This window comes from Choloepus didactylus, chromosome 2 (assembly GCF_015220235.1).
Source record: "Choloepus didactylus isolate mChoDid1 chromosome 2, mChoDid1.pri, whole genome shotgun sequence".
NCBI lineage: Eukaryota > Metazoa > Chordata > Mammalia > Pilosa > Megalonychidae > Choloepus > Choloepus didactylus.
This window is the reverse complement of record NC_051308.1, coordinates 217086754-217110437: the sequence shown is the minus strand read 5'-3', so window position 1 is coordinate 217110437 and position 23684 is coordinate 217086754. Positions and strand designations below refer to the sequence as shown.

The following is a 23684-nucleotide window of genomic DNA, read 5'->3' as shown; positions in this document are numbered from 1 at the left end:
GCCACAAGCCCTAGGCTGAGGCAGTGGGAGCAGGAAAAAGAGCACTGGTTGGAAAGACTGTTGCACATTTGAAAGTGAAGCCAAGGCTGGAGAGGGCTATATTCATTCATCAAATACTTAGGGAGCACCTACCAAGTGCAAGGCCCTGGGGGCACAAATGTGAACAAGGTGATAAGATCCCTGCCCCCACGGATCTCACAGTCCAGTGGGGGTGATGCTAGTAACTAAATCAAATATTATTAAAAAAAATAATAAAATAATGTTATGGGAAGTGGCCAGGTAGGGTAACGTTAGGTAGTGTGGTCTGGGGGGGGGGGGGGACACCTGAACTGAGACCTGAAGGAGGGAACAGGGTGGGGGTGGGGGGCATAACACATCACAGGAAGGGTGTTGCAGGGACAGTCGCAGCAAGTGTAAAGGCCCTGGGGCAGGAGTAAGCTTGGCATAGTCAAGGAACCAAAAGAAGCCCAGTGAAACTGGAGCTTGGTGAGCAAAGGAGAAGGGGCAGCTGGGCTCAGACAGGACAGGGCCTCGGGGGCATGGAAGGGGATTTGGATTAATTCCATTCATGATGGGAAGCTTCAAAAAGTGAGATGCGGTCTGATTTACGTCTTAAAAGGCTCACTTTGCCTGCTCCAGTGTGCAGACTTTGGAAAGCAGGAGCGGGGATCAGGCCTCTGTGAAGAGGTAAGGAGGCTACTGCAGTCGCCTGGCCAGAAATAACGGGGTCTTGGCCAGGGTGGTGGCAGGAGACAGGGAGAGAATTCAATGGAGGATTCAGGAGACTGTAGGAGGAGCTGATGGATAAGACACTGCAAGTGAGGAGAGGAGAGGTGAGGAGGGCACAGGGCAGGGGGTAGCTCTCCAAAGCTCAGGTTCTGAAGCCAGAAACACCCGGCTGCGTGACACTGGGCCAGTTACTCTCCCTCTCTGAGCTTCAAATGCTTCCTCTTGGCAATGGATAATAATAGCACCCACACCATGGAGGGGGGGAGATGATGAGGTGGGGGTGAGGCGGAAGAGGAGAAAGGAGAAGCGGAGGAGGGGGGAAGAGAGGGCTGATACAGCACTAACTGGGTCACGGAGACCTCCTTGAACTTTTTCATTTCTTCAGAGTCTGGAAGGGAAATGGCTCCCATCTGGAAGCCCTCGGGGATGTGGAGAATCTTACCCAAGATGACAGCCAGTCAGTGGCAGCTTCATGCCTCAAACCCGGACCCTGGCTTTGTCTGAAACATTCTCAGCTACATACCTGATCCCTCAGCTACATACCTGATCCCAGAGGCCCTATTTTACAGGGCCCAGAAGTGGAGGAGGGGAGACAGGAAATGGAGGCAACTGGGGTCAAACCTCTTCCCTGCTAGGAAGGGGTAGAAGGTGCAAGACAGCACTTGGCTTCAAGCCTCAGCCCAGCCCCTGCCTGGCTAGGTGACCCGGGGCACATGTTTTCAGTGGCAAAGTGGGGAGATCTGGAAGTGAGCATCAGAGGCTCAGGGCTTCCCACCTTCCTCCCTCAGTCTGAGCAAACATGGCTCTGCAGAGCCAGGGAATGGCCAGCAGGGGGCGCCATCCCCAGCCATCATCAAGCCAGTGTCGCTCAGAGCAGGAAAGGCTCCAGGGACCCACCTGGGGGAGGCCGCCCTGCCTCCTGCTTTGCTCCATCAGGCCAGGTCCCAGGTGGGCAGACCACAGACAAGTCACTGAACCTCTGTGAACCTCAGTTTCCTTATCTAACAATAGGGCCTACCTCACAGAGTTCTGAGAGGATTCAATGAGATTGACCATGAAAGGGCTTGATACATAGGAGCTGCTATTGTTATTAGCAGTAGTGGCAGTTGTATCATATCTTCAATCGCCTGAAACAAATGATGTCTGATCAGTGGTAACTATGATGACAGCAATGATGATGATGCAGGGATTCGGTGATTGTCCATATTGAAATTTCTTAATTAGGGTATATCCAGTGTCTCATGACCTAGGATGCCTCCTGTGACAGGCAGCTCACTCCCTAACCAAAAGCCCTTGTTTATTGTCAGAATGTCCTCTGCTGAAAGCTGCCTCCTGTAAGACCCTCCCCCAACCCCCACCAGTCACTGTCCAGGGTGACCCCTGCTGGTCTAGCCTCTGGTCTGGAGCCCTCTATTTCCCCCAAGGTCTGTCTGAGAAGCCCAAGAGCAGGTCTGGGGGCCAGAAATCTGCTGGAGAGGAAGGGAGCATACAAATCTTGTTCTTGCTGTTCAAAGTTTCTTTTCTGCAGACTGGGAAGAAGTAAATAAGTGACAGGAAAGCCCTAGCTACCCTCTGGATCTCCCCTCATTCCTCCCTTCTGAGAATAGCTGGAGGCCAGAGAGGGAATCTAATGACCCAGATCCACAAGCCCAAGTACGCTGGACTTCTGGTTGGGAGGTCTTAGCTCCAACCCAGCTGCTGCCAGGCACCCCCATCTGTGTTTGGGGGTCTCAGGGTGAATGTGCATGGGTCCAGCAATGATGTGTCTGGTGGGGACGCAAGGGCTCAAGCCTTAGAGCTGAACAGTCTGGGCTCAAAGCTCAGTTCTGCCAATCCCTACTGTGTGACCTCAGGCAAATCACTTTGTCTCTCTGAGCCTGTTTCCTCATCTGGTCCCTGCCCCAGTGTGGCACTGGGGGGACAACAGGAGATATTACATATAACATAGAGCACACCGTAGTTGGCACATAGTAAATGCTCTGTAGATGTAGCCCCCCATTTCCCTGAGTCTGAGGGGACCATGTGGCTGTGGAGTGGGTCATGTCAGCCACGATGACATCCTCACCCACTTCTGGGTTAGTGGGCCAGGGCTTGGCACATTCCACATGTGCGCATGTGTGCAAGAGTGTGCATGTATGTGCATGAGTGGGCAAGGGTGTGCATACATGTGCATTGTGTGTGCATACATGTGCATGGGTGCGTGTGAGTGTACGTGTGTGTGCACACATGTCCCTAAGGCCACCCCACCCTAGGGACACCCACAGCACATGCACACTTGCAGGTACCTGTGCAGTAGCCCTGCACCGATTCGGGAGGCCCCTCAGATCATTGTTACTATGGAAACAAAGAGGCAATCCCCAGCCTCAGGGAGAGCCTGGGGTGCCAGAAATGAGAGCTAGCACAGTTTTCCCAGGAAGAAAGACAGATTGGGAGCACAAGATCCCTGGGATGGGGCAACCTCGGCCTCTGGAAGTGGGGTGCTGGGACTGTGGGTACCCCTGTATCCTCCGGCAGCCTCCTTTCACATGCACCCTGTCTTGTGGGCTCCTTCCATCAGCTCGGGGAGGGAGACACTGCACAGAAGAACTGAGGTCTAAGGCGGCACAGCTGGCCAGTGAGGCACCAGGTCTGCTGCCTGCCTGCCTCCCCTCCCCCTGACCGTGCCCAGCCCTGCTCCACATGCCCAGGGCTTCAGCAGTGGCTGAGGATTCCAGCCACGTCCAGGAAGCCAGGGGCAGTGGGGAGGAGACTCACTCTGGGGCCACAGTCCCTGGGTGCAGCTTTCAGCCTGGGCAAAACCCGGGGCAGAGCTGGCCACTGGAAGGCTTCTGGGAAGTCAATCCCAATTTAGAAAGAACTTTCAAAAAGTTCTCTACATTTCAATTTAAGTTTCAAATGTTCTGCATACAGGTTGTAATAAATTCAGACAGAATTGTGTATGAATTACAAGTGAGAACACAGTTCCCTGCTCTCCATGCCACTTCCAAGAAGCAACAGTTTCCTTTGCTATGAAGTCAGGAACAATTTTCAAATGGTCAAAGCCATCACCAGATAAACCAGAATAGCAGTAGGAATGAGCTTCCCAGCAGGGGAAATGTGTAAGAAATATCCGGATGCTTATCTGTCAGAGAGGCTGCAAAGGGATCACTTCTGATTTGAGGATGGGGCAAAAGAACAGGCCTGGCTGGGTGACCTCAGGCAAGTCACTGACCCTCTCTGGTTGACCCCTGAGGCCCTTTCAGCTATGAAGACAGGCAAGAAGAGGGATTATTGCAATGGACAAGGGTTGGCTAGGATGTGACCCCAATTGCCTGCATCATTCTGCCCCACCCCCACCCAGATTAAAACCTGTCTAGAGAGATTAGGGCTGGGAGAGGGTTGGGGAGCCTCCTTTCTCCAGCCCTAACTCCAAGTCCCTTCCTTCAGTTTTGGGAGCTCCTGGTCATCTGAGGAAGGAGGAGGTGCTGGACTCCCCCTTTCAGTTGGGTGGGGAGTTGGTAAAGTAAGGGAAGGCAGAGCAATAAGAGATGGGGTGGGAGGTGAGGATTGGGGCATGTCCTGGAAAGATCTGAATTTCCACTTACTCTGGTAGGCAGTAGGGAGCCATGGAAGGTTATTGAGCAGGGAAGGAAGATGATCAGATTTAGAATGCTGTAACAAGGCCAGAACAATAAATACAGAGCACAGTGGACCAGAGCCTTAGCCCAGTGAGGAGCAGATGAGAGAAGGCATCTCTCTCATCTGCCTGAAAGACATCCTCTCATGGAATGGATACGACTTAGGGAGGAAGGGGGTGTGGGGTAAGGAAGAGGGAGGAGTCCTGGAAAGGACTGGGGCCTTGAGCTTGTTTGGTGGATGGAGGGGGTCTCAGGGGCAGGGCCAGCTGGCATGGAAGGCTAGAGTCTGAGGTGTCTGTGGCATTTGGCAGCAAGTCCAGGGTGGAAATGTGGGTTTTACAGAGAAAGAAACAGGATCTGAGGGTTTGTTTTAGCCAACTTTTCCAAAGCTGGAAAGGGGTCATGTCAGAGTTCAAACCTGGGTCTTTCACCCTGTGAACTTGGCAAAGATGCAGTCCCTTTCCCTGTCCCTCAGGGGCCCTGACTCTGGGCTTGGCATGGGGCTCAGCTGCCCTTACCCAAGAGTTGGGGCTCTTGGTGGGGAGCACAGCAGCCATCCTCCTGCCGCAGAGCCCAGCAGCCGCAGGGGGTTTGCAAGCAGCATCTTCAAGCCCAAACTTTGCTCTGTAGAGGGACCATCCCCACCCAGCCCCAGCCTTTCTGCTCTCCCATCACCAGGGATGCCCTATTAGCCAGCGGGAGCCACAGGCCCCAATCACAGCCAGCATTAAGCAAGCGCTGTGTGCGGTCACAGGCTGGGCACTTTACAGGCTCACCAAAACCCTTCCAGGGACGAGCTATTATTGTTGTTGCTGCCATTTTACAGATGAGGAGCCAACTGAGGCTGGCAGAGAGAGACGAAGGGCCTTGCCCCTGCTCCATCATAGGGGGTGGGGTGGGGGTCGGGGCTCGGTCTTGCTCTGTGGGGGCCTCAGGGCTGCTGTGACCCTGCAGACATGGCAGTGCCCCATATGTAAAGTGAGGGTCCCCAAGCCCCCAGGGCCTTGACTTCAGGTCTGCAGGCCCAGCTCCAAGGATCTCCCCCACCCCAGCCCCCCACCTCTCTGTTCCACATTGCCCGGCTCCCTGGGGAACAGCCAGGCCCGCACCCTCCCCCTCCCGGGCTGTGCTCCTGGCAGCTCTGCCGCCCTGGGCTCTGGTCTGGGGGTGGTCCCTGGCGGAGAGGGGAGCGGGCAGGAGCCAGGATGGAGCGGGCTGGGATGTGGTGGCATCCGGAGACCCCAGGCCCCCACCACAGGGCCAGTTGTGTTCCAGACTGGGGTGGGCTGAGCCCTTTGGAAAGGGGCTCCTTGGGATTATAATCACTTTATCAATGTTTGTTTGTGTCATGCAGCCCCGAGATGCTTTTCCCTCCATCTGTCCCCACCATCTGCTCTCATCAGAATTTTCCTAACCATTTGGGACCAAAGAGGGAAGGTGGGAGCTGGGCCTCCATGAGACTGGGGGTGGGGGTAGCACCTCCATGTACTTCACTGAGGGGCTTCCAGGGAGGGGTCTGGGCTTCTGAGTCGCACAGAACAGAGTTCAAATTCTGGCCCTGTAATTTCCTTGCTGTGCTACCTCCAGTGAGTGACTTCCCTCTCTGAGCCTCCATCTCCATCCACATTTATCAAACGGCAAAAACATTATTGACCCCTCAGGATTAATGAAGCTCAAACAGGGCAAGGCGTGCAAAGCCCCTGCATGTGGGTGCTCAAGAGACATGCAGTCCCTTCCCCACTTGTTCCCCCTTTGCTTCTCTCCTTGGCCCCCTGGAGCTGGTCTGTCCCTCTTTAGCGGTAGAGAAGGATAGCCAGCCCTAGTTTCTGTCCCTCTCACCTCTCTCCTCGATGACATCCCCTCCCCTGGGATTTGCTCTGTCTTCCATGGGCCCTGCCCACTGCTCATTCTCTCAGTAAGACCCCTTCTAGCCCAAGCTGTGAATTTCCCTCCCTCCTGGGTGCCTCAGTCTGGGTGGGAGGGAGCTGAGTATCAGCAAGTTTCCCCCCTCTTCTGGGCCTTCATAGAAGGCAACCCCGAGGGTTCCAGGATCACAGGTGCATCCTCTGTGTACACTCATGCCCAGAACTTCAGGTCTGAGGGGTCCAGTGAGTCTCGTCTTGCCCACAGGGTTCCTCAGTGCTCTAGCCAGGGGTTCCAAAGGGGGATGTCAAGGCATCCAGGTCCCCTTTCTAACCTCTCTGCTCAGAGAGGGGAAAGGACTTACTCCAGGTCATCCAGAAGCGAGGAAACCCAGGCCTCCCACCCAGCTGCGCCTCCACCCCCTTTCCTGGGCTATAGCCCAGGGCACTGGGTCTTTAGCCAAGGGCCTTGTAAGTGTAGCACGGGGAACTTCAGGTTGCCCCTTTGACTCAGACGCCTCGCTGTGCTTCTCAGGCCCCCAGGGAGGTCAAGGGGGGCCTATGGAAAGCAGCCAGCAGAGCCCACCAGGGCCCAAACTCCATCCCAGATCCACCCTAGTCACTGGGGTTGCAGGGAAAGTCTAGGAGAGGTGAGGGTGCCCAAGGTGAGAAGACATGGTCCCACATTCAGAAACCCCCATCTAAGGGTGAGACAGGACTCAGACAGGGGTCCTGAGGGCAGGACCCTCAGAGTCACCCTCACAGAGAAGAAAAACAGTGGGGAAGAGAGACGTTAGGCTCCTGAGGGGCTAAGCCAAGGAGCCAGCCTGGAGGAGGTGATGTTGGGGGGCGGGGCGGGGAGTAGGGAGCAAGCAGAGAGAGTGGCTGAATGGACAGTGGGGAATGTGGGTGGGGATGACAGAGACCCCCACAGGGTAGAGAAGAGGATCCAGACCAGGCTGGGGAGGTATGGGCTTTAGGTTGGCCTGAAGAAGGAAGAACCCAGAGAGGAGGGGCTGAGGGAGTGTCCAGGACCCTGCCCCAAGCGCAGCTGGGCGAGGAGGGAAGATGGGAGCTTGTCACCCAAGGAGCCTGGGGTGGGGGCTGAGCAGCAAGGCAACCCCCCCTCCCCAGGTCTTCAGCAGGAGGCAGCTGGGAACCGCCCCCACATGGCTGGTGGCTCTCACAGCAGGGTGGGGGTGGGGTGGGGGTCCCCAACACCGGAGCCAAAGCACGGAGAGGAGCCGAGGAGCTGGTGTTCCCGCGAGCCCAGCTGGCTCCTCAGCAGCTCCAGTTGAGACCTCCCGCCTGTCCCTGAGCGCAGGGACAAAGGCTACTCTTGGGCCACCTGAGAGGCTTGTCTGGGAACCCGGAGGTGGAGCTTTGGTGGGAGTCCTGGGGGTGAGGGGGTAGTGAGGATCTGTGCTGCTGCAGCCGAAAAACCACTGGACTGACAGGAGCAGTCCAGTCAGAGGGCAAACGGGGCGCCCTGCCTTCAAAATACATCCAGAAGCCAGACCCATGGCTGCTGTCCTGGTCATCTCTCGCCCTGAGGCAGCCCCTGCTCCCACCCTTGCTCACCCCCCCGTCTCCTGGCAGTCTGTTCTCAGCATAGTGGCCTGAGTGAGCTGTTGGTGTGGAAGTCAAACCCTGGCCCTCTGCTCAAATCCCCTTGGGTTTCCCATCTCACCTGTAATAAAATCTAAAGTCTTTGTCATAGTCACCAAGGCTCCAGATGTGCCACCAACCCGATCCCGGCACCACCCATCCCAACTTTTCTTATTTCCAAAACTCTCATGGAGTACACTATAGAATTGACTTGTGTATTATCTCCACTGTTTTTTCTCCGTTGCTGTAATCCTACTTCTTAGAACAGTGGCTGGCACAGAACCAGTGCTTCATAAATATTTGTGGAATGAATGAATGAGGGCACATGAATTCAAGTCCAGGCCCTCCACTTACCAGCTGTGAGACCTTGGGAAAATCATTTAAGGGCTCTGAGTCTCATTTCCTTATCTGTAAAGTGGGGACCAGAAGGACCACCTCATAGGGATGGTGAAGGAACAAAATGTGAGCCCAGGATGTGGGGCTTGCTGCCGAGGCTGGAGAAAGAAGGACCCACCACCCCCCGACACAGGCCGGAGGAGCTATGATGGAGGTGCCCAACTCTGGAATGGGCTGTCCTGTCGGCAGGAGCCCCCCCAACACCTCAGGGTGGACATGCCCCCCTGCCTTCACAGGTCACGATCCTGCACTGGCAGAGGAAAGAGGGGGTTTCCTAGTTGGGGGTGGGTGGGAGGAGCAGTTCACATAGATGTTGTGAGGTGCGATTTATTCTGAGCGGGGTCCTGGGGATCGGTTCCGGAGGTGTGAGCAAGGGAGGGGGCGGCGCTAAGGCGGACGCGGGGAGGGGGCGGGCCTGGCCCTCAGACCCCACCGACCGGAAGAGTGGGCGCGCCTCCTCCCCCGAAGAGCCCCCAGCTCAGGTAGCTCCGGAGTTGGGGCGCGGGGGCAGGGAGGGTGCCTATCCAGCAGCCCGGGAGCTGGATTCCGCCCTCGGAGCGACGTGCGGCTCCGCGCCCAGGTAGGGGTGCGGGAGGAAGGGGAGGGCAGCGGCCGAGGGCTGTCCCCGGCTAGGGAGAGGTGTCTTGTCACTGACCCCACCTCCTCCATTCGGGTTACTCGATGTGAGATGCTGAAGAAATGGGGGCCTCTGTCTTCCTCCCCTCGCAGGGTGCTCCCACGAGAGGGGGGCCGGGGAAGTAAGAACGCCCCCTCCTCGCTCCCTGGCTGGAGTGGGGGCGGAGCCTCGCACACCGCACGCCCCTTAACCCCCGCCACCCCCCGCCCAGGCCTGGAGGGAACCGGGAGGAATGGGGACCCCCCCTTGGGGAGGGGCTCCGGCGAACGCTTCTGGGCGTCTCCCTCGCAATCCCTCCCCCCCCTCGCCCGCCCGCCCCTCCGGCCGCCTCTGCCGCCGCGCGCCGCAGCAGCGCCGCCTTCCCTGCGCAGTCGGTGTCTCTGCGTCGCCGGGTGAGTGGGGGCCTCTCCGGCCCCGGCTGGGGGCCGCAGGGAGGGGGAATCCCGGAGGGAGGGGGCCACGTCCAGTGTTCCCCAGCCTCGCTGCTCCCGGGAACCCTCCCTCCGGGGACGCAGGGAGCCGGGGCGCCCCCGGGGAGCTCGCGGCGCTCTCTAGGGTCTTGAGCGCCGAGTGGCCAGCCCCGAGGAGTCGCCTTTCGGTCGCCCCGGAGCGCCCCCTCCAGGAGGGGCCAACCCGCCAGGCGCCCTCGAGCGCTGAAATTTCGGATTGGGGCGGGGGCTCAGCTAGAGAGCTGAGAGGAGGTCTGGAGAGGGTCCTCAGGGTGGGTTTCTCAAGTCGAGCTGTGGGGTCCCACCCATTTGTGGGATGGACATCTTTGCTGGGTACAGTTGTCTTCTGTCACCCTCGTTTCCAAGTCTCCCACCTGAGGGAGTGGGTAACTCTGAAGGTGGCTGGGAGGAGAGGGCCATCGGAGGTTCCCTCCTGTCCGGGGCATCTCTCCACCCAGTGACCCAGTTCCTTGGACCTTGAGGAGGGGAGTAAGGGACACATTTCCCTGCCCCAGCCCCACGCATTTCCTCGGTCCCCTCCCACAGGCTTGGTTCTCAGCCTGGGGCAGAAGGGGCTGATCTAGAAAGGGAGGGGCACCAACTTACAGAAATACACACACTGCTGAAGACACATATGTGTCCCCATATGGCCACACATGCACATCCCCCTCACACTGTCATGGGTGTTTACCTGGTCACATGCACATGTAATGCATAGATAAGGACTGAGACACACAGAGATACACATACAATGCAGAGGCCACGGACACACATGCACACAGGGGCACACACACTCACACACACACCTAGCCACACATGCATGGAGCTTCATGCACATGCAACACAAGGAACCCCCTCGCCCTGTTTCATGCACAGCCCCAAGGCCTGGGCGGGGAGCAGGGGGGTTGCTTCCTTCACCTGCACACACACCCACATCCCTGCTTGGCTGTCTCCTCTCCATTCCCTTCTCCTCAGCCCTCCACTCTCTAACCTCCTGGTATGAGGGGACTTTTCTTGACTAAATGAAAGGTAAGTCTTGGGGGGTGGGGTGAGCAGGTTAAAGTCCTCCCAGGCAGAGGGGCTCCCAGGAGGTCTAGGAAGGGCTGTGGCATCCTCTCCTGGGACCTGGCAGCACCCCTGGGAGAAGAGCAAAAGATGGCAAGGGTGCCTGAGGGTCCCACGTGCAGCTGGCCATGTGAGAGGTGTCGGCATGTGAGTTGGCGTGTGATGGCATGTGTGAGCCATGTGGGGTTGTGGGCTGGTGTGCTTTGCTGCACAGGGTACGGGAGGTGTGCGTGGTGCTGTGTGTTGGTGTGTGCGAGTTGTGGAGCAGAGGACTGTTGCGTGTAGAGGCATGGTGACCCATGGGTGGGTGCGGGCTAGTATGTGAATGGCATGGGACCCAGTGTGTGGGTTTGGTGAGCCATGTAACATGCTCCGTGTCAGGATGCATTTGTTTGCGTATTGTTGTGAGTTTTGTGACATCTGGGTACATGCAAATCATTTTCATTTATTTAACACTCGATACAGCACTTATATGTCCCAGGCACTGTTGCAACTGCTTCACATGTATTATCTAATTTAATCCCCACAACAAGCCTATGAGGTAGGTAGTTATTATCCCCATTTTACAGAGGAGGCAGACAGAGTTTAAGGAATTTGCTCAAGGTCACAGCAAGTAAGAGGCAGAGCTGGAGTTCAAACCCAGTGGTCTGGCTCCAGAGCCTGGGCTAATGGCTGTGCTGCCTCTTGCCAGGCACTCATGTGGAGGACAGGGCAGTGTCATGGGCTGTAGGCATATGTTATGGTGACCAGATGCAGATGAGGCAACGAGAGGGCAGTAGGAGGATCAGAAGGTCCTTCTGCACCTTCAAGGGCAACTCTGGGAAGCAAGCCTGTCAATCTATGGCTGTGCGACCTGAGGCAGGTCACCTCACCTCTCTGAGCCGGCCTGTAAAATGGGGCTAACCCCCATGCTTCCCCTTGTGAGGGTTAAATGATATGTCCTTGTTAAGGCTCAGTGTCTGGCACTTAGTAGGACCTCAGTAAAAGTGAGCCTCCTTCCCTTTCTCCCCTTCCAGGTCTGTTTCCTGGAGAGGTGTAAGGTCTGGGGAAACCGTGGTGAGCATGTCACAGAGGTAGAATGTGTGACCTTGGGCCAGTTCCTTTCCCTCTCTGGGTCCACCATGAGGCTAGGTGTCTGGAGGCCCTTCTGGAGTGCTGTCGAGGGGCCAGAAGGGCCTGACTACTCCTCTCTGTCTTTGATGCCCCTCGGGGGACCAGGTGGGACTCAGCGGCTATGGGCAAGCAGAACAGCAAGCTGCGGCCGGAGATGCTGCAGGACCTGCGGGAGAACACGGAGTTCTCGGAGCTGGAGCTGCAGGAGTGGTACAAGGGCTTCCTCAAGGACTGCCCCACGGGCATCCTCAACGTGGACGAGTTCAAGAAGATCTACGCCAACTTCTTCCCCTATGGCGATGCCTCCAAGTTCGCCGAGCACGTCTTCCGCACCTTCGACACCAACAGCGATGGCACCATCGACTTCCGGGAGTTCATCATCGCGCTGAGTGTGACCTCGCGCGGCCGCCTGGAGCAGAAGCTCATGTGGGCCTTCAGCATGTACGACCTGGACGGCAACGGCTACATCAGCCGTGAGGAGATGCTCGAGATCGTGCAGGTAGGCCCCCGCGCCCCCGAGAATGCGGGGCACAGAGCCCAGCATCTTCCACCCACCACCCCTTTTTATCCTCTCAACAGTCCTTGTGGGCAGCTGGTGACAGGTGCTTCTCTTATGACCCTATTTTTAAAACTCCTGGTTAGGAAATAATTTTCAATTTAAAGAAAAGTTGCAGGAAACTCCCATATGCCTTTTTGGAGATTCACCAATTAACATTTTGCCATGTTTGCTTTATCACTGTGTGTGCAAGAGTGTGTGTATGTGTTGTTCTAAACATGTGTGTGTTTTGTTGTTCTAAACATGACCCTTTTCCCTGGATATTTCAGGATATATTTCCTAAGAATGAGGACATTCTCTTATATAACCCATAATACAATTATCAAAGTCAGGACATTTAGCATAGAAACAATGCTATTATCTACTCTACAGACCTTATTCCAATTTTGCCACTTGTCTCAATAATGTCCTTTACAGCATTTTTTTGCCCTGCTCCAGGGTCTTGCATTGCATTTAGTTGCAATGCCTCTTTAGTCCCCTTTAATATAGAACAGTTCCTCAGCCTTTCTTTGTCTTTCATGGCTTGACTTTTTTGCAGAGTACAGGCCATTTAGGTTTTAATGATCCTTATTTACTCGGAGGGAAGGGATGCTCAGAGATGTCAAGAGAGGTGCTCAAGGCCACACAGCCTGTGAGTGGGCCTGGCTCCACCAGACACATTCCATCTTGGAAACTGATCCACCTCCAAACTAATTGATTGAGGGCCCACTGAGAGTCTGGTATGGACACAGGTGCTTATAGCCATGAGGTCATTGCATCTCTACCACAAGCCCATGAAAAGGGATAATTATCCCCATTTTCCAGAGTTGGGGGAGTCAGTCCTGAGGCACAGAGAGGTGAAGTGACTTGCCCAAAATCACACAGCACGTATTTGGAGTCAGGCTCAGGATGGCCTCTTGAAAGGGCCATGGACTCCCAATCAGGAGGCCGAGTTTCCAGTTTTGGAGTCAACCTCAACTCTTAAGTTGCTTGCCTGTAAAAGGGGGACAATGATAGCAATTCAAGGGGAGACTGAAGGAGCTGGTATGGATGCCCTTTCTCAAAACAAATTTAAGAGGGACACATGTTAGCTTTATCTCAAAATCTTCCAGAGTGTCCATCCCCTCAGCCCCACATAGGAGACTGTCCAGGCTCAGGTCCTAATGAATCTAAACGTTTCTTGCCCGCTGTTTTTCTGAGCCTCTGTTTCTTCACCTGTAAAATGAGGACGCTAAGTCCTATTTCACAAGGCTCTCTACAGATAAAGCAGGATAGGTACTCTAGCAGAGGGCTGCCATATAATTAGTACTCCGTAAACGTTAGCAATTGTCAGTCATTATTTTCTCCTGTACACTAGCCCGAATGGCCTTTGCAACATCCCTGAAATTGCCCTGAGCGAAGTCCTGCCACATAGCTCTGCACAAGCTCTTGCACCCTTTCCTTCTGCCTCTCTGAATCCTCTCCTTTCTGGTCCCCCAGCTCAGACGGCTGCACTCACCTTCCAGCTCCTGTGGCCCCTACTGGACTCTTGACTTTGGCTTCTCCTCTTGCTAAGGGTCTGGGCCTGCTCCCTCAGCTAGAGTAGAATGGGCTGCCTTGGGGTGCAGGGTCCTCCCTGTGCCTAGAGGTAGAAGAAAAGTTTAGTGCTTGGCACTGACTTCTACGGACCAGGCATGAACTCTTCAGTTGCTGGATAGTGGGGAGCTCTGGGGGACCTGGTGGAAGGATCAGGGTGGGCAGGGTGGTGGAGGATTTCTTGGATTGGGCAGAGGCAGCTGGATACCAACCAATCTGGAGGGATGTTGATGTTTTATCAGTTAGTGTGGTCACACTACTGGGTACTGGTAACTCTCAGCCCTGCTGGAGGCACCAGTCAAGTCAGCTCATTCTGTGGGCATCCTTAGGACCCCTTCCTGGCTGGCCTCTGCTGTCTAAGCCCTGGCTTCCTGCAGGGGGCCTGGCAGCTCCGGACGACCAGTGCAGTCGGAGTTCTGCAAACCCTAGTGACTGATTAATTACAGGTTGGCTCCAGTAAAACAATGAGCGAGCAGCAATTACAGGCAACTAATTAGGAGGCCCAGGAGAGGAACTGTCACAGGGGGATGGTCCTCTCAGACCCCGTCAGAGTCCTTCTTGGAACCCAGCTCTGTGCCAGGTGGTGGGCACACCGGGAGGGAAGAGGCTGTGTTTTAGCTTCTTGGGGATCCCACTCTAGTGGGGAGACAAGTATGCAGGCCATACTGACCAGCTTGGCAACTGGGATCCCAGGGGACTGAGGACTGTCCTGAGGATGTGATGAATGAGCTGCTGTTTACCAGACACTTAGGTTAGACAGCCACTCTTCCAACTGTTCTACACACATTTAATCCTCTAGACAATCCTAATGAGGGAGATATAATTACTCCTATTTTACAGATGAAAAAACCGAGGCCCAGAGAGGTTAAGTTATTTGTCCAAAGGCTACACAGCAAAGAAGTAGTAGAGCCAGGATGCTATTTCAGGTCCATCTTACTTCAAAGCCCTGCTGTTCACCACCACCCCACACTACCCAAGTATCTATCCAGCAGCTAAGAGGCAAGGGGTTCAAAATTTATCTCTGCCATCAACTCCTTTCTGAGTGGAGATGATGATACCTACTTTGCAGGGTTGTTGGGAGGTTTAGAGATTATGCATATAAAATACCTGGCACATAATAGGTGCCTGATAATTGGTAGCAAGTAATATTATTCCAGGCAGAGGTGGTAAAAGCTGGGAAATCTGAAAGACCCAGGGGAGTCTGGTTGTAGCAGAATCTCCCCACCAGTGGAGGCCTGATGGTAGGGGTCAGCAGGTGTCATAGCCTTAAATGTCAAAGGACCCAGTACTTTTGGACCTGGTAAGGGCAGTGGGAGGTGCCAACTTTTAAAAAGGGGAATCTTTTTAAAAAAAGGAAAGAAACTTTTTAAAAAGGGGAGTCATGCCAGGTACCAGACACTGTGCTAGGTTCTGGGGATATGGTCATGGTCCTCACCTGTATAGTGGGGACTATGAACAATCACACAAAGCCATAATTGCCTCTGGAGAGGTGTCCCCAAAGTCAAAGCCAGGAGGCTCCGGCTGGTGTAACCACACTCTGCCCCAGCCTGGGTCAGACAAGTCCTCCTCAAGAAAGCGCCAGGTAAGCTGAGACCCAAGGGGGAGTGGGAGGCAGCAGAAGGACCATGGGAGAGCATCCAGAAGGAGCTGGCTGCGCCTGGAGGGAGGCCTGCGAGAGGCTGAGCGGCTGAGCGAGGGGGCGGCCCGCTGGACTGGGAAGCTGGCGGCGGAGATCTGTGTTTGAAAAGAGCTTTTGGAGGCAGCGTGGGGGCGCAGAGTGAGGGAAAGAGGCCGGAAGACACTTTGTCCATGCAGCATGGAGGCTGAAGCCGGATCTGAGGCAGGGGCCGCGGGTGGGATGGGAGAAGGAGGAAGGCTTGTTGGAGGAGGTGTTGTGAAAACTGACAGAGAGATCGAGGCTACTGATCCGGTCCTTGAGTTCCGGGGCGCTGGGACCCTTCCCCTCCCAAAGGCTGAGCCCCAGACGCCCCGTGTACACTTGGAGAAAAACTCCCGCGCCCTCGATGAGTCGACCCGGGAGTTCCTGCCGGCGAGGTGGCCGCTGCCACACTCAAGCCCAGCAGAACCCAGGATGTCCCCGCCCCACAGAGATGCTCGTCTGCATTCATTTGCACGTTATTTCCCGTCTCCTTCGGGTTCAGCCGCCACGGGCTCTCCATACCTCGGCCCGGCCCTGCGCCCCCTGCCGGCCACAATCGGCGCTGCAGCCTAGTGCCACCCGCCAGGGGCCGCCCGGAGTCCGGTGTTTCTAAAAAGCTGCTCTTACCGGAGACTTACTAGGAACCTGGGGTGCCTGGCCCGAGCTCCTAAGCTCGGCGTTCTGGGCCCTTCGCCATCTGAGCCCCTCCACTGTGTCTCCTGACTGTTTGCACTCAGCCACTCCGAATTTCTCCGCGCCCACTCGGAGATTTCACGCTGCCATACCTTTGATCATGCAACTCCCTCTGCGGGCAGTCCTCTCCTACTCAGCCCTCCGAGGGAACTCGGTCAAGGCCCGCTCCACTTGCCCCTTCTTCTGGGAAGCCTTCCCAGATCCTCCTTCCCGCGTCCCACAGTTCCGCCAGCTTCAGTGACCCCCATGCCACCCCACCCAGGCGAGGCCCGGCAAACATTAAGAAGTGCCTGGGGCGTTTTTGAATCTTGGCCGGGAGGGTTTGGGGGCTCGGGCAGGCTCCTCTCACTCCTTGCCGTTCCCTCACGCCCCCCAGGCCATTTACAAGATGGTTTCGTCCGTGATGAAGATGCCGGAGGACGAGTCAACCCCGGAGAAGAGGACGGAGAAAATCTTCCGCCAAATGGACACAAACAACGACGGTGAGGGGCAGGGGCGGGGACGGGGGCCACTCCCTCCCCCCTGCCCTGCCCTGCCCGCTCCTCGCTCTGCGGCCTGCTCCCGCTCACTGCGTCCCTCACCCCGCAGGCAAGCTGTCCCTGGAGGAGTTCATCCGCGGGGCCAAAAGCGACCCGTCCATCGTGCGCCTGCTGCAGTGCGACCCCAGCAGCGCCTCACAGTTCTGAGGGAGAGGAGCCAGTCCCCCTCCATGCTGCCTTCACCGGCCCCCTCCCGGCTCTCAGCTTCTCCTCCTCTCGTGTCTGCCCGGGGCCAGGCTGGGGGCCAGGCTGGGGCCCCCCGGGGTGGGTCTACACTGTGGGGGACGTACGGAGAAGGGAATCCTGTGGTTACCCCAAGGCCCAAGCAAGCAGACGGTTGGCGCCCCCTTATGCAAGAGGCAATATCTCCCTCCCTAGTGATTGAGACACAGGCTCTGGGCTGGTCTTCCCCTCAGTCAGCCCCCCACCTTCATATCAGGACTTCAGCCACTCCTCCCTCCCTCCCCTCCCACAGCCAGGAGGCCAGACCTCCCTCCTCCAACCACAGGACAGACTCCCCGCCCCTGGGTCCCACCCTGGGGGGCGGGGGGCGCATGCTCAGGGGCGGAGCCTGTCGTTTGATTTGGAGGTGAGGGAAACATTTCAGGGGTGTGGGGGTTGAGGAAGAAGCTTCCTGGAGCTGCCCCTCCCTGAGCCCTTCCCACTCAGCTCTTGCTGGCCTGGAGGCCATGATGCAAAAGAAAAACCTCCCCGGATTCCAGCCTCGCTGCCATGGGGTCCATGCCTCATCCCCCAACCCCCCTTAAGTTCTTGGATGAGTAGAGCCAGCTACACACAGACCCATGGATCCCTCTGTGTATTTTGCATCACACACACACACACACACACGTGGGCAGATGCACCCAGAGCCCCACCCACATGCCCCCGGGGGGAGGAAGTATAGGGCCCCTGGCTGAGTGCCCCCTACCCCGCATGCATCCACATGGAGCATCTCTGTTCTTTTTAATAACTTCGGAATAAAGTCTCGTTTCAGTGCAGTGGGCTGGGTGGCTGGGTGGGGGCACTGGAAAGCACCACCAGTCCCTAAGTGTCCATTGAGCCCTCTCTGGCCGTCCCCAGGGATCCAGTGAATACCGGGTCACAGGGCCCCTGTGGCATCCGTCTTCAGAGTGTCAGTGGCTCGGAGCTGGTACAGCTCAGCAGGTCAGGGCCATCTGCGGGTTCTGGGCTCTCTCGCATCTGGGGAGGCACAGAAAGCCAATCTGGATCTCCTCCTCCAGGAAGTGCAGGGAATGGTGGGGGTGGGGACTGGGAGGATCCCTGTGCCCAAGGGACATCACTATCATCCCCCCCACCCCTGTGCAAAAGCCAGGCATAACCTCGGAGGTGCTCCCAGTTCAACCAGACACCCTCCCCCTCCCTCAAGAGCCATGCTGGGCCTTGGGAGAGTCAAGCGTCAGCTGTGTGACTTAGCTGGGAGCCTCCATGCCTCTCCTCTTGGTAAAGAGGAGAAAACTATTGTTCCAGCTTTCAAGGTGGGGCCCTGCACAGAGGAATGGGGGAGGGGGGGCAGACCCACCTGGACTCCCCAGGAGACAAAGGAAGTGGAGCAGGCCTTACCGTGTGGTGGCTGCTTTTCCCCCACCAGGGCTTCAGTTCCAGCAGCTGGTGGGTGAGATGGGCAGAACGCACAGCAAACACACTCTCCGCCAAGCAGAACGCCATCGAGATGCCCCAGAGGCACAGGCTGGAGCTCTGCAGGAGGCACAGGGAGCAGAGATGGCCATCGAGGGGAAGGACGGAGGGTGGGACTCCAAGCATCCTTCCGACCCAACCCGAGCAGCACCTAGGTATGTCCCCCCACCCCCAGCCTAGGTACTCACGTAAATACGGGTGGGGTCAAAGGGACAGTCAGGTGCGAGTGCCAGCAGTTCAGTGCTCCCAAAGGTGCAGGTAGAAAGCAGTGCCCGTCCCTGGGTGGCAAAGGTCACAGCGATCGAGGCCAAAAGGCTGAGGGCACAGGTAAGCGAGAGGAGGGCACACACCACACTTGAGCCGAACACTGTCCAGCGCTGGATGGGGGAGGCCACTGGTCAATGGATGTCAGGCAGCTCTGGCCCCTGAGGGATACCTACCCCCCTCCCAGCAGGCCAGGCTCCTACCCCAACCGCACACCCATTTCCCAGGAGGCACCACATACCAGGGGGGTGCTGGGGAGGTAGCGTGACAACACCGTGGCAGCAATGCCTGAGGTGATAACCTGTGGGGGAGGCTCTGGTCAGCACTGACCCCCTGTGGGCAGGGGTTTCAGGGCAACACTCCAAGAAAGATTCTTCCAGTGCCACTCGGCCCTCTCAATACCCCAACCCAAGCCCCCTGCTTAGCTTTGGCCTCATTACCTCCATCTGCATCGAGGCACTGGCTTCCCATGGTGCAGCCCTGGAGTGATGTTTATAAAACACAACCATTCCCTGCCTATAACCTTCCATGACTCCCCATTGCCTACAGCTGTGTCTCTCCAACAGGGGTCTGTGTACCCCAGGGCCACAGGGGCAGGCCTGGGGGTGTGCTAAGCCAGAGGAGACATGTGACATGTCTCCTGGAATGGAAAAGATTTTGAAAGAAACTAAGTGACGCAACTGGCAAGGAAAAGGGAACAAAATTGTTATATTAAAACAAATCGGGGCACTTTATGGAGTAGAATTCAAAGTATTTGAAGTTATTCCAGGCTCTCAGTGACACCAGCTTTTCAAGCCCACCGTGGGCCATTCTCCTCCCTCCTTGCCCTGGGTATGGCCACCCACACAGAGCCTGTCCCTGATGCTACCTATGCAGTAGCTCTCACCAGGAACTCCTTCCTCCTCACTACCTGTCCATATCCTTTAGTCCCTGTTCAGGCCCTTTCTCTGCAGGCCCCCCTGGCCTCCCTCAGTCCCAGGGGGGCAGGACCACCCCACTGTTTAGCCAAACAGCTGCCCCATGAATCCTTCAGGCTCCATTCTTCTTCCCTGTGCTTCCCCACTGTACCAGGCATGGGCTGGTATACGGGGGGCAGGTGGTACGATACCCTTAATTCACTGTGCAACCACAGGAAGCCCCCAGGACAGACTCATGGAAAGGACACTGGCTTCCGTGTTGGATACAACCAGGTTCAAATCCTGGTTTAGCCCTTTTGTGTCAGCGGGTGCTAGGAGCAGCAAGTCACTGAGGTGCGGGCATAGCAAGGTGGTCCAGCTCCAGCCCAGCTCAGCCCAGGGGGCCCTCCTGACCTTCAGCTGACCACCCTCCCTGCCTTCCTCACAGGCCAGTGAGAGGAGCAAACAATAACCACAGGACCCTGCACACATCTGCACAGCACAGCCCTGCCCTGTGGACTGAGGCTTTCCTACTCGCTGGGTCCTGGGATCCTCATTTACCCAAACCTTGAGGCTACCTGCTGTCTGAGTTTCATGCTACAGGGGAGGAAAGAGGCTGGAAGACAGAAGCAAGCCCCTCAGCCATGAGGGGGGAGGGAATGGAAGTAGACGCTGATGCACAGTGTTCTCCAAAGGCTGTGGCCACCTCTGCTGACAGGTGGGAAAGAGCTCCATAAACTTGAGAGCATGTGGCCCCTTCACTTATGTATTCATCAAAGAGGTACTGACGCCCAGTTGTAATCAGGGCTACCACAAGCACTTACCATGTGCCAAGTCTAATGCTAAGCTCCTGCCAAATTAGTTTTCCTACCTCCACACCTTGGCACGAGCCATTCTCTCGGTTTGGAATGTCCCCTGGCTTCCTCTACTACCTGCTAGCCCCAGCATGCCTCATACCTGGCTTATGGTAATTGCAACCCATCTGTGAACTCCTGCACATCCATCAATACCCAGCTCAGGGGACTCCACCTCTGGGAAATCCTCCTGGACTCTCCCAAGCTGAGCCAATGTTCCTTCCTTCTGTCTCCTGGAGCCCTGTATATTTCTCTCCTGGAGTAATAATCCCAGCTCAGGGCAGAGAGTTCTAACCAGGCACCAGGCACTGTGCTAAGCACTATGGGTGGCTGATCTTGTTCCAAACTCACCAACTCACCAGGACCATCTGAGGTGGATACTGTTACCACCCACATTTTCTAGATGAGGAAGCTGAGGCAATCGAGTGACTTGTCCAGGTGGTAAGTGGCAGAGCAGGGGTCCCTCTGACAGCCCAGGCTCAGGGCAGGGACTCACTGAAGGCCTCCCAAGCCCACTCCAGCCCCCTCTCACCAACCCCCTCCCAATGCCACCTGGCCATACCACAATGGCAGAGGTGACAGAGAGGATGTTGACCACACAGTACTGCAGGGTCACAGCATCGTGGGGAGCGGCCACATAGCGCAGCACAGTGCCATGGAGCAGAGCGGCTGCGATGAAGCTCACGTGGCCCAGCACCACTAGCACCAGCCCGGTCTTCATCAGCACCTTCCGGAAGTCATCCACACTCAGGCTGCCTGTGGGGGAAGCTGTGTCAGGGCCCTGGGTGGGGCTTGTCCTCCTGGGCAGGAAACTGAGGCCCTGGCAGGAGTGATGGATACTGGGTTCTAATCCTATTTCTGGATGACTTGGGGACAGAAACTCGTCTTCTCTGAGCCTCAGTTTCCTTATCCATAAAAGGGATTCATGCTGCTTTCCTGGGAGAGTCCTCAGGGGGATTATGTGGAATAAGGTCAAGAAACCACACAAATGGTGCTAAGTAAAGGGCTGCAGGCCTTGTTGCTCTAGATCGCTAGTGGCAGAGTAGAGATTTGAACCCAGGTCTTCTGACTTCATGATCTACCCCTAAGCTCCCCATTCAGTGACTGATTGATTCCTGTGGTGGTTATACAAATGCTCACTGCTCTGTGCCAGGCCCTGGGGGTGACACAGGGAGCTTGAGAGTCACTCTTCAGGCTCTCAGAGGCCCAAAGTCCATTGGGCAGGGATAGGATCTTATTCTGTTTGGTGGATTTTTTTCTGTTTGGTCGACAGGAGCTTGCACACTGTAAATACTTAACACAGCTGTAAACTGAATTGCCTGGAGCCAGGTAACCCTGGGCAAGTCACTCAGTATGAGACTCCATCCCCTCCCCACCCCATAAAATGGGAAGAACAACCTCTCCCACGTTTGTCTCCCAATGGGAGAAAGGAGGGAGTTCCCATGAGGAGATGAAAGAAAGGCATACCCAGGAGGTTCTGGGGAAGGCAAGCTCTTGGTGCAGGGACAGGGTGGGAGATGGTGGGAGGGAGGCTTGGGCTAAAGGACAGTAGGACCCATGAGCAAGTCTCTCAGCACAGCCCCAGGAACAGGGAGCACTCCTCCTTGGGCAGCTCAGGCTATTCCAGATCTGTTCTCAGGGATTTTCCCCATGTGTCCTGGCTTCCCCCTTGAGGACACATGCCATGTTGGCCCTGCCCCTTAGCACCCTCACCCTAGCTCTGTAAGACTGGAACACTGGGCTCAGGTCCCCAGCACTGAACAGCTCCTTCCTTTAGCTGTGCCTTATGGGACCTGATTTTGAGTCCCTTCCTAGACCTCAGTTTCCCCATCTGTGGCAGAGAGGGTTGGGGGGCCCTGTGCTAAGTTGCAATCCAGGGAACAGGGAGGGCTGGCAGCCACTTAGTCACCACCCCGCTGTGTGACCTTCCACCACCTCCTCCCTTCTCTGGGCCCCAGATGTCCGATCTGTGAATCAGGGAGGGGGTGATCTAGCTGGTCTCTGAGATCCCAGACAGGACCCTCTAGGAGAAGTAAAAAGCAGATGATGGGCTGGACAGGCATTGTGGAACTTGAGTGGCGTAAAAATTAGCTGCTAGCCAAACAGGAAGGGGCATGGCAGCCTTGTCCCAGTGGCCTGGCCCACCTCACCCCATCATCTACCCACCCACCTGGCAGCCAAGACACCATCAGGCTCAGGGCTGGGCGTGACAACAGCATCCCAGGAAAGAGACTTAGGTCAAACAGGAGGGGCAGTGTCAGCTTGAGTTCATGCTTGGAGCACTGGACAGAGAGTCTCAGGGTAGCTCTGATATTTTTGTTTCTAAGTTACCACTCCTGGAGCGCTTCGGCATGTGGCCGACACTGTGCTACGCACTTTACAAGAATTTAGGAGCTAACTTCATCCTAATAACCCACCTGGGAGGTGGTGGCTACTGTCCCCATTTTACTGATGAGGAAACTGAGGCTCTCTGGGTCTCTGGCTGGACAGTGGGGACTCCCCAGAGCTGTCTGTGGCCCAAGAGCAGCATCAAGCATCCTGGGAGTCTGAGGGAGTCGGGGGTGTGGAAGCAGGAGCCCTTTACAAGGCTGGGGAAGCTGCCACCCCCACCCCCCACCCCTGCAGGGAGCCTCTAGCTCAGAACTCCCTGAGAACTGGATGTTCCTTTGGCTGTCCCCCTCCCCCTGCTCCCCTTTCCCGGTGGAGTGGGGGGCCTCTCTCGTGCGTCTCCTCTCCCTCCCGGGGGTCCTGAGGGACATTCCTGCCCCTCCACAAGAAAGACAAGTGGGGGTGGGAGGGCAGAGGTTCCAGCCGCCCTCCTCCTTCCGTCTTCCTGCTGGGGACAGAGGTCCAGAGAGGAAAGTGACGCGTCCCACTCAGTAAGTTAGGAAGCAGAGAAGGCAGCCTGAACCCGGGGTCCCACTACCGTGCTCGGGCCCTGCAGAGGATCTGCGATGGGCTGGGGCCTCCCGGGCCCGCCCCCCGCCGGCCCCCCACCGCTCACCGAAGCGCAGACACATCTCGGCTCCTGCGCGGGGTCGCCCCGGCGGGCTTCAGCGGGGCTCCTGAGGCTGCGGGCCGCCCGCGGGCCCCGCTCCCATCCTCGGCCGCAGCAGCGCCGGCCGCCGCCCGCGCGCCCCGCAGAGCCCGGCCGCGCCCACTGCCCGCCTCGAGCCCGGGGCTCGGTGGCGCCGGGCCGGCCTCCCTTCCCGTCACCCCCCGGGCCGGCCCAGCCCCGGGAGGGCCCCGGCGGCTCGTTTGCATCCCGGGCCGGTCCGACCGGCTGGGCAGCCCTTCTCGGCCCGCCCGGCTGAGTCACGGCGCTGGCCCCGCCCTCCCGCGGCGCCTGGGCTCCCGGCTGGGGCCGCGCGGCTCCCGCACCCACGCTCGTGGGCCACCCCCATTCCAGATGGAAACTGAGGCTCCGAGGAGCCGCGGGCGCCCGGCGCGGACGTGCGATGCAGCGAAGCCTGTGCGCGTGTTAGCTGTATGTGTACTACCTGATGCGCACCTGGGCAGAACAGCCCCGGGGGAAC

At 56.9% G+C, this 23684-nt stretch overlaps 2 protein-coding genes across 5 annotated transcripts; one reads left to right on the top strand and one right to left on the bottom strand.

Annotated features, from left to right (window-relative positions):
• The first annotated feature begins 8662 nt into the window (after positions 1-8662).
• Positions 8663-17476, top strand: HPCA (hippocalcin). 3 transcript variants are annotated; one of them, XM_037827823.1, is made up of 4 exons: positions 8663-8792; positions 11582-11975; positions 16316-16421; positions 16528-16670. In XM_037827823.1, the coding sequence occupies exons 2-4, from the start codon at positions 11598-11600 to the stop codon at positions 16623-16625; spliced, it is 582 nt and encodes a 193-aa protein (XP_037683751.1). In that variant the 5' UTR covers positions 8663-8792; positions 11582-11597; the 3' UTR covers positions 16626-16670. The 3 variants fall into 3 exon arrangements, with proteins under 3 accessions (XP_037683751.1, XP_037683750.1, XP_037683752.1); XM_037827822.1 differs by lacking the exon at positions 8663-8792 and adding an exon at positions 9090-9241 and having other exon boundaries at positions 16528-17476; XM_037827824.1 differs by lacking the exon at positions 8663-8792 and adding an exon at positions 10268-10327.
• On the bottom strand, positions 17425-23312 carry TMEM54 (transmembrane protein 54). Of its 2 annotated transcripts, XM_037827825.1 has the most exons (6): positions 23153-23309; positions 20711-20904; positions 18640-18699; positions 18323-18511; positions 18060-18194; positions 17425-17678 (listed from the first exon to the last, which is right to left on the bottom strand). In XM_037827825.1, exons 1-6 carry the CDS (start codon positions 23166-23168, stop codon positions 17604-17606), a joined length of 669 nt encoding a protein of 222 aa, XP_037683753.1. In that variant the 5' UTR covers positions 23169-23309; the 3' UTR covers positions 17425-17603. The 2 variants fall into 2 exon arrangements, with proteins under 2 accessions (XP_037683753.1, XP_037683754.1); XM_037827826.1 differs by lacking the exon at positions 18640-18699 and having other exon boundaries at positions 23153-23312.
• Between the last annotated feature and the right edge of the window lie 372 nt (positions 23313-23684).